Consider the following 15,112-nt stretch of genomic DNA (forward strand, 5'->3'; position numbering starts at 1 on the left):
TTATAATTGTTTAGTATATAAATATCTTTACTTTGCTTTTATATTCGCAGCTTGTTGCAGAAGTTGTGAAGAAGCTACTACAGTACTAAATCAGGAAGAAGGAAGCCGCACTAGAGGTCACTTGTTGTTTCCACGCTTAATACTAGCCATGACTCTTAAACAAAAACAATTTGTAGCTACTCACTGTGTTCAACAAGTAATTATAATTAATGTAGTTTTTAATTTACGTCTTTATTCAATTAAAAAAAAAAAATAGACTATAAGACCAGATTAAATTGAATTGTGTTTGCACACAACAAAACAGTGAATTGTAAAGGTAATAACTGTGATGACATCATCACAATACTAAAAGATTGTAAATTTTAAATGGAAAATATGATTCAAATCTATGAATTTTGGGAAGTGTACAAGTGAAGACACTTCTGTACATATTATATCAATTAAATTAGCTGTCAAAGACAAAAATAATTTAAAAAAATATATATCTATAAAACAATAAAGTTTCACACTTAACAAATTCAAAGATGAAAAAAATTAATGGTAAAATCAAATAAAACAACATATAATAAAACTATTGCTATTAATAGCATGGTGTTAAGCTATCTGCTTAAAACTAAATCAAGTGTAGTGTACATACACTACACTATGTAATGTAGTGTACATTATAAATGAAAAAGCTTAGCACTAACGTTGTATACCTTTTGAATCATTTCAAAATTGAAATTTATACTAATTAAAATCTGTTATTTTTTAATTTAAGTTTTTAAGTGGCAGTTTATTTAAAGAAATCTGTAAGAATTGTGTAAAATTATGTAAAAAAAATAATTTTTAATGACAGGTTTTCTACAATAATTTAAATACTAACCATTATTTTATAGTTACAGCTATAACAGTGATACTGACATATTCTAGAGTTGAGTAACATAATGCGTAATTACAATATGGATTTAACCATTCATTTGTCTAGTGTGCCTATTGATTTACCTGTAAATCCCACCATATTCCTCCATCTAAGCACAGAATACTTGTGAAAGGAACATAAAAGACAAAATACTTCTTATGTTGATAGTTTTTTTTTTGTTCAAAAGTTTTTTTTATTCCCCAGGGCTGTTGGTAGGAAAAACTATGAGGTCTGTAAATAAAGTAATGATACTGTTTTTTTTTTCAGTCAAAGTGGCAACACTGTAAAGTTTTTACTAAACATATGGTTATAAGAACAGCTGATTTATATTAGGTATTAATATTTTTAGTCTATTGTTGGCACGTGAGATGCTAACAGCTTTACGTGAAACAAGTTTTTGTTGTGTGTTATAAAAATGATTAATATTAATTATGAGTAATGTTGTGCTAACAAGTTTTGTGTTAAACTCTGTGAGAATGCAACTGAAAATTTTTCAAAATTGAAAAGGGTGTATGAAGATGACGCTCTGTCACAAGCCCAAGTTTTTGAATGGTTTAAAGCACTTTCAGATGGCCGGGAATCAGTTGTGGACAATCCATGCTCTGGAAGACTGTAATCGTCAAAACATGACAACATTGTTGAGTGAATCAGAGACTTGAAACGGTACAACCGGCGATTAACTGTCAGAATGATTGTAGAACAATTGAATTTGAACCATACCACAGTCAATCAAATTTTGACAAACAAATTTGACATAAAAAGTTTGTGCAAAATTGGTCCAAAAAAAAACCTCACTGTTGAACAGAAAAACAAAAGGATGGAAGTGTGCCGCAATCTTCTAGGGAAAATTGAAACTTATCCTGATTTTTTAAAAATGTTAGTACTGGTGATGAATCTCGGATATTTGAGTACAATCCAGAAACAAAACGCCAGAGCAAGGAGTGGCACACTTAAAACTCACCACGTCTCAAAAAAGCTATGCTAATTTTTTCTTCGATAGTAATGGCATTGTCCACAAGGAGTTTTTGCCTACAGGACAGACTGTAAATCTATATGTTTATCAAGAAATTCTTGAAAGACTGTGGAAAAGAGTTGCTCGCATGAGACCAGCCATCAAAGACAATTGGATACTGCATCATGACAATCCACCTTGTCACACTGCATTCTCAATTAATGAGTTTTTGGCAAAGAAAAACATTCTTGTAGTTCCTCAACCACCTTATTCACCTGACTTGAGTCCCTGGAACTTTTTCCTGTTCGCAACTTAAAAACACCTCAAAGGATATCATTTTGGAATAGTAGAAACATAAAAAAAGTAACAGACCATCTGAAGTTTCTAAGTTCCAACACTGCTATGAAGAGTGGGAAAACCATTTGAAGTGTTGCGTGGCTTCCCAAGGGAACTATTTCGAAGTATAATTGGACTGTAAATAAAAAGTTTTTCTGAACCAGTCTCATTACTTTATTTACAAACCTCGCAGTTCACGTGTTTTAGCTGGAACACTTGGTAGATAACTTGCTAACTCAGCTGTAATATGAGCATCATGTTAACTGATAAAAATGAAGGTTTACCCTTATTACTGTACCCAAGTACTAATGATTTTAAAAAATCCTGACTTACCACTTAAATTGTTCCATGAGGTTGATTTTTAGTTTAAGATATAATTTTAACAAAATGAATTCTGTTCATATGAAATAATATGTTATATTTTCAGGTACTAGAAATTGCATGCATTGGAGATTGGTACGAGTGGAAATGTTATCCGTTGGGTAGTAAAATACTAACTGTGTTTCCTCGTATTATAATTTTGCCTGCAATAGTTTTTCTGTGTTTGGTTGCACCAAAATCAAAACTTGTTCAACATTACAGTCTTCCAATAAATCGTATGATAAGTCATTCAGCATCTTACCTAGTATTTCTAATACTTCTTTTTATGCAGTCAAATAAAGATAAAACTGACCAAAGAAAAAATATCCAATTTACTGGTATGCAAAGACACTAATAAAAATAATCATAATTAAAGAATTCTTTTACCATCAGCAACCAATAAAATATATACACTTAACAAACCTATACTTATAACTTTATATCTATATTAGCTAGACTGTATGTTGAAGGATATACATTTTAGTCCAATAAAATTGATCTTAATAAACGCCACCCCAGACTTAATAAATGTCATTAAAGGTTTGATATTTATAAGAAATACCTGTAAGTATTCCTAACTGCAGGTGTCGTAGAACCTAATTGCTTCACTAAACTAGGGAACATTTATAACTTTCTGAATATTGATCCTTTATTCTTTTCAGAGACAAGATTCAATGTAATAGATGATTGTTTTGCCTTATTTAGTTCCTTAACTCCCTCACCTTGATTGCATTGATGCAATCACTTTTTTCCCATATCTCTGTATACTTTTAATACATAAGTGCAGTGCAGTTACTTTTTTAATTTTTTTTTATTTTAAAAAGATGTATTTAACAATATTTAAATGCATACTTTTCTTGAAGGTCATCATGTTTTTAAAAAAATTCATTTCATTTAGTAGATATGCGAGCTAATTTTTATTACTTAGATAAATACATAACTTTTTCATTTTACAATACTTGTTGACAGTGGCAGCTTGCGTGTAAGCACTGTGGAACTGCAACACCCCTTATTTCCACTTGATATTATCAATAACTATAATATAATGAGCACTTTTTTCTTTATACTTGTACAATATATAATCCTAAAGCTTAATGGCAGTAGCCACTCCGTATTTTATGAAAAAGATACAATAACTTTTGTTCGGAACTGTGCGCTTCACAATTCCAGCAGTGTGGTGTTTGGCTGTTGTGTGCATGTGCACATAGGAAGCTGCATGTAAGGCTGTGATAAAGAGAGAGAGAGAGAGAGGGAGAGAGAGAGAGAGAGAGAGAGCAAGAGCACTGTTGCACCTACAGTGCTGACCCTGGTGTGCTGGTGAAAGATAGTTTTTTTTTTTACTCTGTATGTGTATGGAACATTCCTTTTTCGTTTCCTTTTCTAGTTTATCGGTTGAAGAAATATGAAAGCAGTTTAGTTGTTTTCTCAGTAGTAATCAGAAGATGGTGGAAAGCAAGGCCTCTTTGATCGCCAAATTTGTCCAAAAAAATACTGGAAGGGCGAAAGAGAAGATAATTAATAAAAATAAATTATGTAAACAACTGTGTACATAGAAATTTAAATTAAGTACTGTTGAACTATAGTGCTTTTAAGCAAACATTCTATTAAGTTAAAATATATTATCTGTATTGACGTTTTATTATTTATTCAGTTAAACTGAATATGGTTTTCATATTGTGCTTAAAAACAGTGCACCATATTCTTGAATGTGATAAAGTGTAGAATTATATAATTATCCTGCTTCCAGCTATTATATTTGATTCATTTTTTTGCGGTTCTTTTATTTTACAGAAAAATTTAACCATGGCCTTGAAAAGGACCAGAAAAAAATTATCTAGAGCAGCATCCCCACTAATTTTAGCTATGAACCACCACTGCTGGTTGACAGATGTACATAAATAAATATACTTTTGCCAAGAATATTTGTTGAAAGAATTGGTTTGATAAAGCAATTGATTTGTAAATCTGTTAAAAAAATTAATTTATCTTTTTTTTCTAAAAATGATGATACTCATAATACATTATAATTCTAATTATAGACACTGTCTGAGCAAAAATTCAATCACATAATTTCTATTGAATTAAGTCTATAATTTTGTTTTTTTGGCTATCAAATTATTGACTAATGAAATGTTCTCTTTTTTATATGAAACTAAACAACCCAAGGATTGGTTAGACCAGATCATAACTTTTGATGTAAACATTGATCTTGGTTACCTAAAATCAACCATTCACTCCAAATATTTTTTCACATTATCGTATTTTATAAATATAGAATAATTAAACAAATTTATTTTAATTAAAATTGTACAAGAGGCATACATTTAACTGTCTCCTCTAAATTGATTGTCTTTTAATAATGCTACAGTATAATTTAAGTATGTTATCATACATGTTGGTGGTTTTTAGTATTACTGCCAACATTAGTTTCCCTAATGAAAACTTTAGAGAACTTTTTTATTCTTTATTTTTATTGCAAAATTTAGTATTAAAATCACAAAAATATGTGTTTTGGCAATTACATTGTCAAAATCAGAACTTGAGGTTGCTTTAGTTTCAATATTTCATTTTTTTGGTGTTACTTCGTTATACAGCATATAGAATTAGTGTTTTGCATTGCATTGTAGAAAAAAATATTATAAAATATTATAAATATTATAAAAATATTATAAATAATATAAAAATATTATATATTATAAAATATAAAAGAATTAATATTTTCATCTTAATGAACTCTTTTATAATATTTTTACATTTTATTTTAATGCCCATATAACAGTAATTAAATAAGCTACATTTACTTAAAAACATTCATTCTTAGTATTTTTATAATAATCAATGGGAAGTAAAACAGACAAGCTTACAAATTCAGCTGTAACCAATGGTTGTTAATAATTCTTTATGTACTTAATTTATACAAGAAGTAGCTGGGAAAGTCTACTTTTAAATTTTTTTTTATAATTCTTTCCTTTCATCACTAGGAAAGTTTTGCAGTATGGCTTTATTTTTTACAATTTTTCACAATAATTTCCACCATACATTACACCATCGTTTAAAATCAGTCTTAAAAGAAACACTGCCATGTTTAACTGGAAATCTGGGCACACTCATCATCCAAATCCTGTATAAAGGAGGTCATTATCACTCGTAAAACACTTTCTTTCAGTCTGCTTTCTTCTAGGTGTAACACAAAGTAACATAGAGTAAGGTCAGAGCTGTAGGGAGGGTTCTCTAATAATTTTATTCCAGTGCTGTCCAAATACTCAGAGCAAACGTTGGAGCAGTACATAGATCATTATAGTGGTGAAGAAACCACATGTTCATCCTCATAACTTCTTGAGAGCTTTGGCAAATTTAGGCTGACATTCCTAAGTATATAACTTCCCCGAAACTGCCTTCTTAGTTTCCACCACAATGGTCACATAGGGAAATTTCCCATTTTCAAACTTTTTCAGCATTTCATGGCACCATGAAACACCGGCATGCTATCTAATCATTGGTGAAGTTATGCGACACCCATAGGTTATAAAGCTTTCTAATTGTAACTTGAAGGTGATGTTACAGAATAGCATAAACAGCTGATCCATTATTTACCAAGGACATCTGTATTTGGTGGTAGATCACATGCCTATCTTTCTCAAATATTTTTTGTACTGCAGCAATAATTCCCTCAGTGATGGATGAAGACAATTGATCTGAACTTGGACCATCCTCAAGGCCAAAATGTCCTTTTTCAAACTGTTGGTACCACCTAAATATGTTGTACGATGAGAACAATCATCTCTGTGCACAGGAGTTGCCTGTAAAATCTGATCAACACTTAACCCATGTGGAAAATCCCCCCCCCCCGTATTCAGTTTTTGACCACAATGACATCAATGCCTCTTTTTAGTAACACATCTAAAAAGAAAATGACACAGAGAGTGACTAGGATTGGCTGCAATGCAGTTTAGGACCTGTCTAGACATGCACTAACTTGTAATCGCCTAACTTGTAATCTTTTCTGTTGCATTGCAAAACTTTCCTTACGTCCTTTGTACATGGCCTATCCAATAAAAAAAAATCGAAAATGAAAGTAAACATTTACTTCTAAAGTAATAGGAAAACATCAATATCAGCTATTTAAAATAACTGTTACAGCTATTAAAATATATATAATTTAACATTAATTATTCAACAACAGCTAGTTTTCGTGAAAAGTGTATTTTTGAAGTTCAATGATCAGCAATAAGATTTCTATTTTCAGAGGATGTAAAACTATTTAAAATTTATTACTAGATGATCAAATAGTTTTTTAAAAAGTTACAAAACACTTTATTTAAATCAGTCAAAAGGTTACTAGCAGTTAAGGGTTTCTGAAGGGATGATTATTTGAGATTTAACTGCAGCTCTGGTATCTTGCATAGACAAACTTATTCAAGGAGAAAAGTGAGTTAAGTAGAAAGAGTTGCTGATAAATTTTTTTAAAGAATGTGGCTTACAGGAGACCAGGATTCATAATTGTAAGCCAAAATTTCAGTGATAAATCATGAAGTAGTATGCCAGTTAAAATTCCAAGAATTGACCCTTAACCAGTAAGTTATGCTAATGATCATTGATATACTAAAGGTCAAACTTTCTGAATTTTTTTTTAAGTATGGACTACCACTTAGTCATTAATCTATAGTCAGTACTACAGAAATATGTTTGAGAGTAAAGTGCAGTACTGATAAAATAGTGTCTTCAGAAAAAAGAAGCATCTCTTCTTCATTAATTCATTACATGGAGTCAAATTTCTCAAAAATTTCACAAATTTCTCAAGCAACACAGACAAATGTACCAAACTGGTCCAGACACAGACTTTTTCATTGTTGGCACCAGTCATGCCAAGTGTACAAGGTGTAACAAATTATTTCCCAGAATGCACCAATAATAAACATACCTTCAGTACATCACTTGCAACTGTTGCATTTGAAGTACTCCCCTTGTGTTCTTCATACTGGTTTATGCAATTTTCTCATTTCTGTAAGCAAGCCTTAGAATGCTTTAGTGTCTCTTAAGTTCCTTTATCACATTATGTTGTCAAGATTATTCTATTACAGTTCAGGTAATACCATTTTAGAAAAAGCAGGATTTGAAACTAGAATAAAATGACAGTATCCTGACCCCCCACCCCCACCAACATATAGTGGAAGACACCACCAATCTTGTGTAGATCCTGGTTGCCACACCAGCCCCTCTGTTCCTAGCCCTGATGGGCTTTACCAGAGGTCATCTTTTACATCATCCAAACTTGATAACACAGCACAGTCCATCAGTTTGGCCTCTGTCAGGATGCCACTGATGAAATGTCTTTACACACGTTTCCATCATTGTATTTACACAATCTACTATCACCTTCATATGGCCTCTTCCAATCATGATCACCTACCATAACTTACAACTCTCAACTATCAAATTAACTAATTCACAGAAGCGCAATCCCTGCACCTTCCTCTAACACCAAAGGTTTCATGTAAAAACTCTTCCTGTATCTAACTTCAGTTAGATTTTGCAATTAGATCATTACTTGATTGAGTATTTAAACACCAAAAACACTATCCTCATACAAACAAAACAATGATAATTTTGTCCTACAATTCAATTTACTCAAAGTTCTATTTATTTACTTAAAAATCAACAAACAGATTCACAAATTTAATAAGACTCTAATAAAATCATACCCTATCTGTCTGCTCTGGTCCGCTTTTGGGAGCGAGGTCAATCCCTACACCTTCCTACACACTGCAGTTACATCACAGAGTTCTGCACACATCCATTCTTATGCTAATAGCAAATATTCCTATTCCTATAAAATGCCAGCTGTCAAAAACACATTTAATTTTTTATTTCCTGTAGGAGAATTAAATAAAATGATAATGAGTATATTTACTAGGAAAAAAAAGCTACAAATTGCTGATATTTTGTTAAAGACCTATTACTATTACTAATTCCTTAATCTAGAAAGTTTGTTCAAAAATTTTGGTGTTTTGTAAATTTTAGTTCAACCAATTAAATAATAATTAATACACTGATGTAATCTTAATTAGAATTACCAGTTAATCTGGAATTTGTTTTATACAGGCATGTCTCTGTATAATAACCTTTAGAATATCCTTAATTGATGCTTAATGGCATTATTGATATCATTAATTCTTAATGGCATTCTATGGTACAAAAAATTTTAATGTATCAAAAATTAATTATAAGAAATATATTACAATTAAAATTTGAAAATTTTTTTTCATAGGTTTAGAGATACCAATTGCATTATTTGTGATTGGATTAATCTGGGTGGATATAAGATTGCTTATACTTCAAGGTTATGATCAATATACCAGATTCCGTTGGAATGTGTATGTATGGTTCAATCATTAATTTATTTATTTTTGTATTACATAAATAAATGTTTAATTTTATGTCATTTTATTACACTTTTTTTAATTAAAATCTAACAAATAACACACTCAGTTGATATAAAGTGATGTATAAAGGAAGAATAATTAATGCCATGTTGCTATCATCACACCTTCTATGTCATCTGTAGTATATAATACATTGTGGTTCAGAAAATCATCTGAAATTTTAAAATTTTGTTTAAGTAGCCATGTAGACTTTGTAGAAAAAGTTTAGATCAAGAATAATGATTTACTACTATGCAACTGCAGTTACATTTAAAAATATATTGTTTATAACTAAAATATATCATTTATAACCCTTGCTTCTGATTTTTAATCATATTTTATTTATTATATTAAATTTAATACTTTCTAGAATAATCTTCAATCAAACTTTTTTTTAAAACGGTTTACTAGGCAAATCATTTTAGAAAAATCAACACACTAAGACGTTTCTCTTAGTTTCTAGTAAAGGAATAAAACATAATTATCTATTTATAACAATACCTACATGTTTATAAATACTAGAGCAAGAAGTACACAACACATTAAAAAAAAAAAAAGAATAAAATTGAAATAGTGGAGTAAAATTAAAAAGACAGCTTTTTTTCGACACAACATTAAGTACTAACAAAAATTAACCAACAATTACAAAAATACATATTACATTACTGTGAGTCTCATTTAGTATTAAATTTTCATTCTTAAAAATATGACACTTAACAAAAAACATGTCAAAAATTCTATTATTTTCCTGTAGTAAAAACTATACTTGCAGAATATTGACAGTTTAAAAATAATATATAATTGCATTTATGCACTATTGCAGTAGATAAATAAATTTCAAGAAATAAATAATATTTTTGAATTGAAAGTAATTTTTTCTAATACCAAAGCCCTAAAGTGATATGTATTAAAAACAAAATAGGGGTTAATCAAAATTTAGTACATTTAGCTTTACAAAAGAAAACTATGATCAGTTGTAATATTCTTTTTTTATAAAACATTAGAAATTATTAAATCACTTTTAAATTAATGGAAATTGCTCTTCTTGATCATAGTTTGTAGCTAATTAAAGAAGAGATTCTCTTTTCAATGTGTACTCCTTTTTAAGTAATAGAGATAAAAGATAACTCTTTTAGTATGCCGATCTATGTTATGTTATTTGTTAATTATGTTGTTTTGATAAATTGATATATAAATGTGCTGATATATTTATAAATTTCAAACTATAAAATCGCACTGAAATCTTGATCAGTAAATGCTAAAATGTGTAAAATTATAATATTGTGATGGTGCGTGTCTGCGTCTATGTCTGTTTTTGTAGCATGATTTTTAAAGAATTTAAAAAAAATAAATATAATAGAATCAAATTAAATCAATTATATTTAATTTACTATTAACTATGTTACATAATAATATTTTCAACATAGTAGTTTAAAACTGTCCTAAGAATCACTGTAATAAAATATAGAGATCTGGCAAAACATTTTACAAATTAGAAAATGATCAGTTTTCAACGCATTTTTTTAGTACTACAATAATTAAAGTAATCTTCTTCTTTTTTTTTTTTAATTTAATTTCCTTTAGCCTTTTATACTGCAACAAACTTTATATCAAAGTTATATTTCATTTTTACTGTAACATAGGGTGATATAGTAACAATATAACACATCACAGTGTAAATAATATAAATAATAAATACTACAGCAGAGTAGGCAAACACGAGTATTTCTCTTAATATAAAGCACAACCCCAGTGAACAGAAAAATGATCAGTTAAGAAGTTATGTTTATTTATGTGTGTACACTTTGTATCTTATATATAGTAGTAAAACTTAAGATAAACCAGACCCTGAATAAATTCTTTCGTATCTTAGTAATTTTATTAGAAGTTAGATATACTAATAAAATAATGGATATGAAGAAAAGTTTTCAAACTTGGCATCTCAGAAAAGATATTAAGCCAAATAAATTATGATTAAATTAAGTTCACAACAAACAATTTTATGGTTGTTTCAAAAATATAAAGTATGTCAGAAATGTTATAACAAATGGGAAAAGAAACATTTAATAATCTGAAAATTAATTTATTAAAAGAGCAGAATTTCTTTTAGTAGAAAAAAATGAACAATTATGAAAAAAACTGCAAAATCAAAAACTCTTATAATAACTGTTAACAAGAAATAAAAATCTAACAGGATACAAAGCAAATTCAAAGAGGTATTAATAAAAATAGATAACTATAGATAAAACTATATAAACAAAACTTAAAATCTATATCTACACTATTATATAAAGAAGAAGAGGGATTTCGCTTTTTCAGGATAAACAAAAAACTACTCTATCAATCGCAAACCAGATTTTTACCCTTGTTTGTTTTGTTGACCTGAGGAGATTTTAAGATATATTTCATCTTAAAAAAAAATAAATATATATATATAGTAGGGAGATTATTTGCCAGTTGAAACCAAACTTTATGGATTGATTTAATGAACATAGCTTCTACTATGCGAGCTGAATGATAATATTACAAATATAATAAAACTAAATTTACATTAAATAAAATATTAAAAAAATTTCTGTAAATAATAATGGGCTTCCTGTGGGGAACTGTGTGTGAGGCCAGAGTTTGTGAGGTGATGCGAGCATCTCATGTGAGGCTAGACCAATCATCACAATCAACCACTAACAAATGGGATGCCCTTGAGGTATAGTTTTGGGAGTTTCAGCGGGATGCTGTTATAATATCTCTGCAAATAATCACCTGATTTTCAAATTTCAAATGGTGTATTTGTTAATACATAAATAAAATAAAAGAGAAATTAACAGTAGAAATGCTTACAAAATATATTTCTTCTTTATTTTCTTTTTATTAATTTATTTACTTTAAAGTAAATTTTGCTTTAATATCTAACATAAAAATTATTCTGATACTGTTTATGATGAAATTTATATATAATTTCATTTAATCTTTTTAACAATTCACAAACTTTTCTCTTTGCAATTTTATTTCTATAACTAATTATGGTTCATGTTTCTAATCAAATTAATAAATTAAAAATGATTACACTACTTTATAAGATCTGTTTAATATAAAAAAAATGATAAATTCATAATTATTATTAATTAGGTACTTTAAATGAAATTGGTTAGAAAATCTAAAATTTAAAAACTGATACCCAAAATTCACTAATAAAATCTGATATGGACACCACAAGACTTCCTTGTACACCTACTAAATTATGTATACACATTTTTTAGAATGAAAAGTACATAAAATTTTATTTCATTAATAACTTCTAATATTTTTTTCTTTTTATTATTATTGAATTATTATTTTGTATTGTAATTTTTTTTACAATCAGAGATTAATAATTATTAATAAAATCAATGTATTTAAATTTTAAAAAAATTTAAAAAAGGAGAGAAGTCTGATTCAAACTGATGTGCCTTCCCCTTGTAAGATCCAAATATTTCATTAATTAAAATTTTATTTGGCTATAACTCTGGAACCAATGAAAATAAGTACCACTTATGATATATCATTGAAAAGCTCTCAGCGAGGACATATTACTGAATCCAATTTTTTTGATTTTGGGCTTTTTTGGACACTTTTTTTTCAGTCGATTGCAGTCAAAAAGGGAGGTGCACAACTAGATGTTACAACAGACCCAAATCCAAAATTCCAACATCCTATGGCTGACATGGCTTCAACATCCTTGTTTTTGAGTTATGCGAGATACATGTATCTCGCATAACAGTCAAAATGGATATTTCCATTGAGATCTGAAAACTGAATTTTTTTGAGATTACAATATGTCATACAAGGAAGTAAAAAAATTAATATGATTTGAATAATTTCTTCTTTTTTTTTTAATTAAATTTTCATGTTACAGGTATAACATGATCTGTGATCTGGTGTTTATATTACATTATATGTTCTTTATTTCTGCTTACTTTCAGGTAAACACTTCTTAAATAATAATAATAATAATAACAATTATGCCAGATATCAACATTTAAAAATAATAATGATGTATAATTAAAATATTAATGATAAAAATTAATAGAAAAATCAAAAAGTATTACTTGACTTTTAACACATTCTGAATGCAATTTCATTTACACTTTAAAATGTATTACATGTAAACGCATTTAATCTTACTTCAATTTAAAGTATGGGAAGGCTGTCAAGAAAAATGCAAGTGGATAAAAAAAGCAGATTGCAAAATAATCTATATTTTAATGAAAATAAAAAAAATTAATCAAAATAAATGAAAAGTAACTAACTCTGTTTTGGTTGAATGACTACAAAATTCCATTATCATCCATCATAATCACTGTTGGGTGTCAGAAAATGTTTTGCTGTTATACAAAAATAAGAAGAAAAACTATTATATACAGTAGGGTGCAAATTAATTTGAACACTGGGAAATTTTTGTTTACTTCTATATTGAGGCTACATTGCTTTACCACATTCATTAAGCTGTCTGTGTAATGTGAGGTGATTTTCTTTGTTTATTTAGCAATTTTCATGTTATAAATAGTGCTTTTTTAAAATTTATTTCGTTTTTTATTACAAAATCATATTTTCGTATTTTTTGTTCTGCGTGTCTTGAATTTATAATAATAGATATTACTGCAAGAAAGCATCTAAGAATTATTTCTCTTTCTGACAAATAGCTTCTGAGTGTGGTGTTAGGCTAGGATCAGATAATGCTATTTTAAAACAATTTAAAGAAACTGGTTTCTTGTGGTCGTAAAAGAAAAACTTACTCAACACTGGATCAGTGAGAAAAAGTAAACTTGATCCAGAATTACCTGCTGTGGACTTAAATTGAGAATTAGCAGCCAGTAGAACAGATTTATATGTAATAGCTGTTAGATGCAGACTTTGTGCAGCTGGATGGAAAGCTTATTGGCCAGCTAAAAAACTGTTTAAACACCAGCAATGTCCAAAAAAATCAAAATGTTAGCAATGTCCAATGCCCTCTTGTGGGCCAAATTACTTGCTAACTGGGCAAAGAAGAATGGAAAAATGTTGTTTTTAGACATCACATTTTTATGTTCAGCGGCAAAGAGTTCCATATGTTAGAAAAGCATCAGATGAAAATACATCATCTGCTCATACCCAACAATCAGTTAAACATCTGCAGAAAAAAATTGATATTAATGTAGTAGGCAATTTACCACTGTAGTTAGTTATTAGATGTTGTCATTAAAATGCTATATTGAAATAAGAAAATAAATAAAATCATAATATAGTCTAACCAAACTTAGGTTAAGTTTTGTCAACATGGCACCATTTGTATATTATATATAAATAATGAAATTTAGCTTACCAACATATATAGGTATTAATTAGTTTAATATATTCATCCTTGAAGAGATATTTCCATTTTTTAATGTTCGAAATGATTTCTTTTTTAATTTTATTAGCGAGATCTTTTATTACTTTAAATTTTATTTTCCGCTAAAAATTTGTTTTTTCAATAGATAGATTATTATTAATAATAACAAGAGTATTGATTTTATCAGATTTAACAATAAATGCATTTGTTGCATTATCTTTTAATTTGTTTTTATATTTCTGTATATATTATAAATTTTATTACTTTATCGATTATATTAACAAATTGATTTTTTAATTTATTTTTATTACCTATGTTATCAGTTTTAAATATATTATTTTCCTCATCTATAATAGCATTTTTGATAATCTTATTCTTATTTAAAATTGGTATATTAAATTTGTATGCATGTTTAATAATATTGATTTCGTTATCATTGAATTCAATATCTTTAACGTTGACCATATCTGCTCAAAATTCATGTTTATGATAAATTGTAATATCCGATGTCTTCTACATTAATACCAAAATAGTTTTGGGGTTATTTCACATTTGAAATCCCTCATTCATATTGAAAAGTGATGGATATATCACGATTCTGAGGAAAAGGGTTTTGACATACCTAAAAAAATTCCTACAAGATTTGATGGTACATGTCAAAAAAGTGAAAAACTTATATGAAGAATGAAACATTAAAAGTGCTCCTGTGGCCAAAAAATCTCAAAAATTGATTATACCACAAAAATTGACCACATTAAAGCATAAATATCATCAAAAAAATATATAGGTACACT

General features: G+C 28.3%; 1 protein-coding gene across 1 annotated transcript in view; it reads left to right on the forward strand.

Moving 5' to 3' along the window:
• LOC142326970 (short transient receptor potential channel 4-like) overlaps window positions 1-15,112 on the forward strand; it is a 56,816-nt gene that overhangs the window by 26,789 nt on the left and 14,915 nt on the right. Inside the window, exons 6-9 of the mRNA XM_075369702.1 lie at window positions 51-196; window positions 2,617-2,887; window positions 8,818-8,923; window positions 12,864-12,930. Of these exons, the coding sequence (XP_075225817.1) occupies window positions 51-196; window positions 2,617-2,887; window positions 8,818-8,923; window positions 12,864-12,930 (590 nt within the window). The remainder of the gene's footprint in view (window positions 1-50; window positions 197-2,616; window positions 2,888-8,817; window positions 8,924-12,863; window positions 12,931-15,112) is intronic.

Source organism: Lycorma delicatula, chromosome 6 (genome assembly GCF_047948215.1).
Source record: "Lycorma delicatula isolate Av1 chromosome 6, ASM4794821v1, whole genome shotgun sequence".
Classification (NCBI taxonomy): Eukaryota; Metazoa; Arthropoda; class Insecta; order Hemiptera; family Fulgoridae; genus Lycorma; species Lycorma delicatula.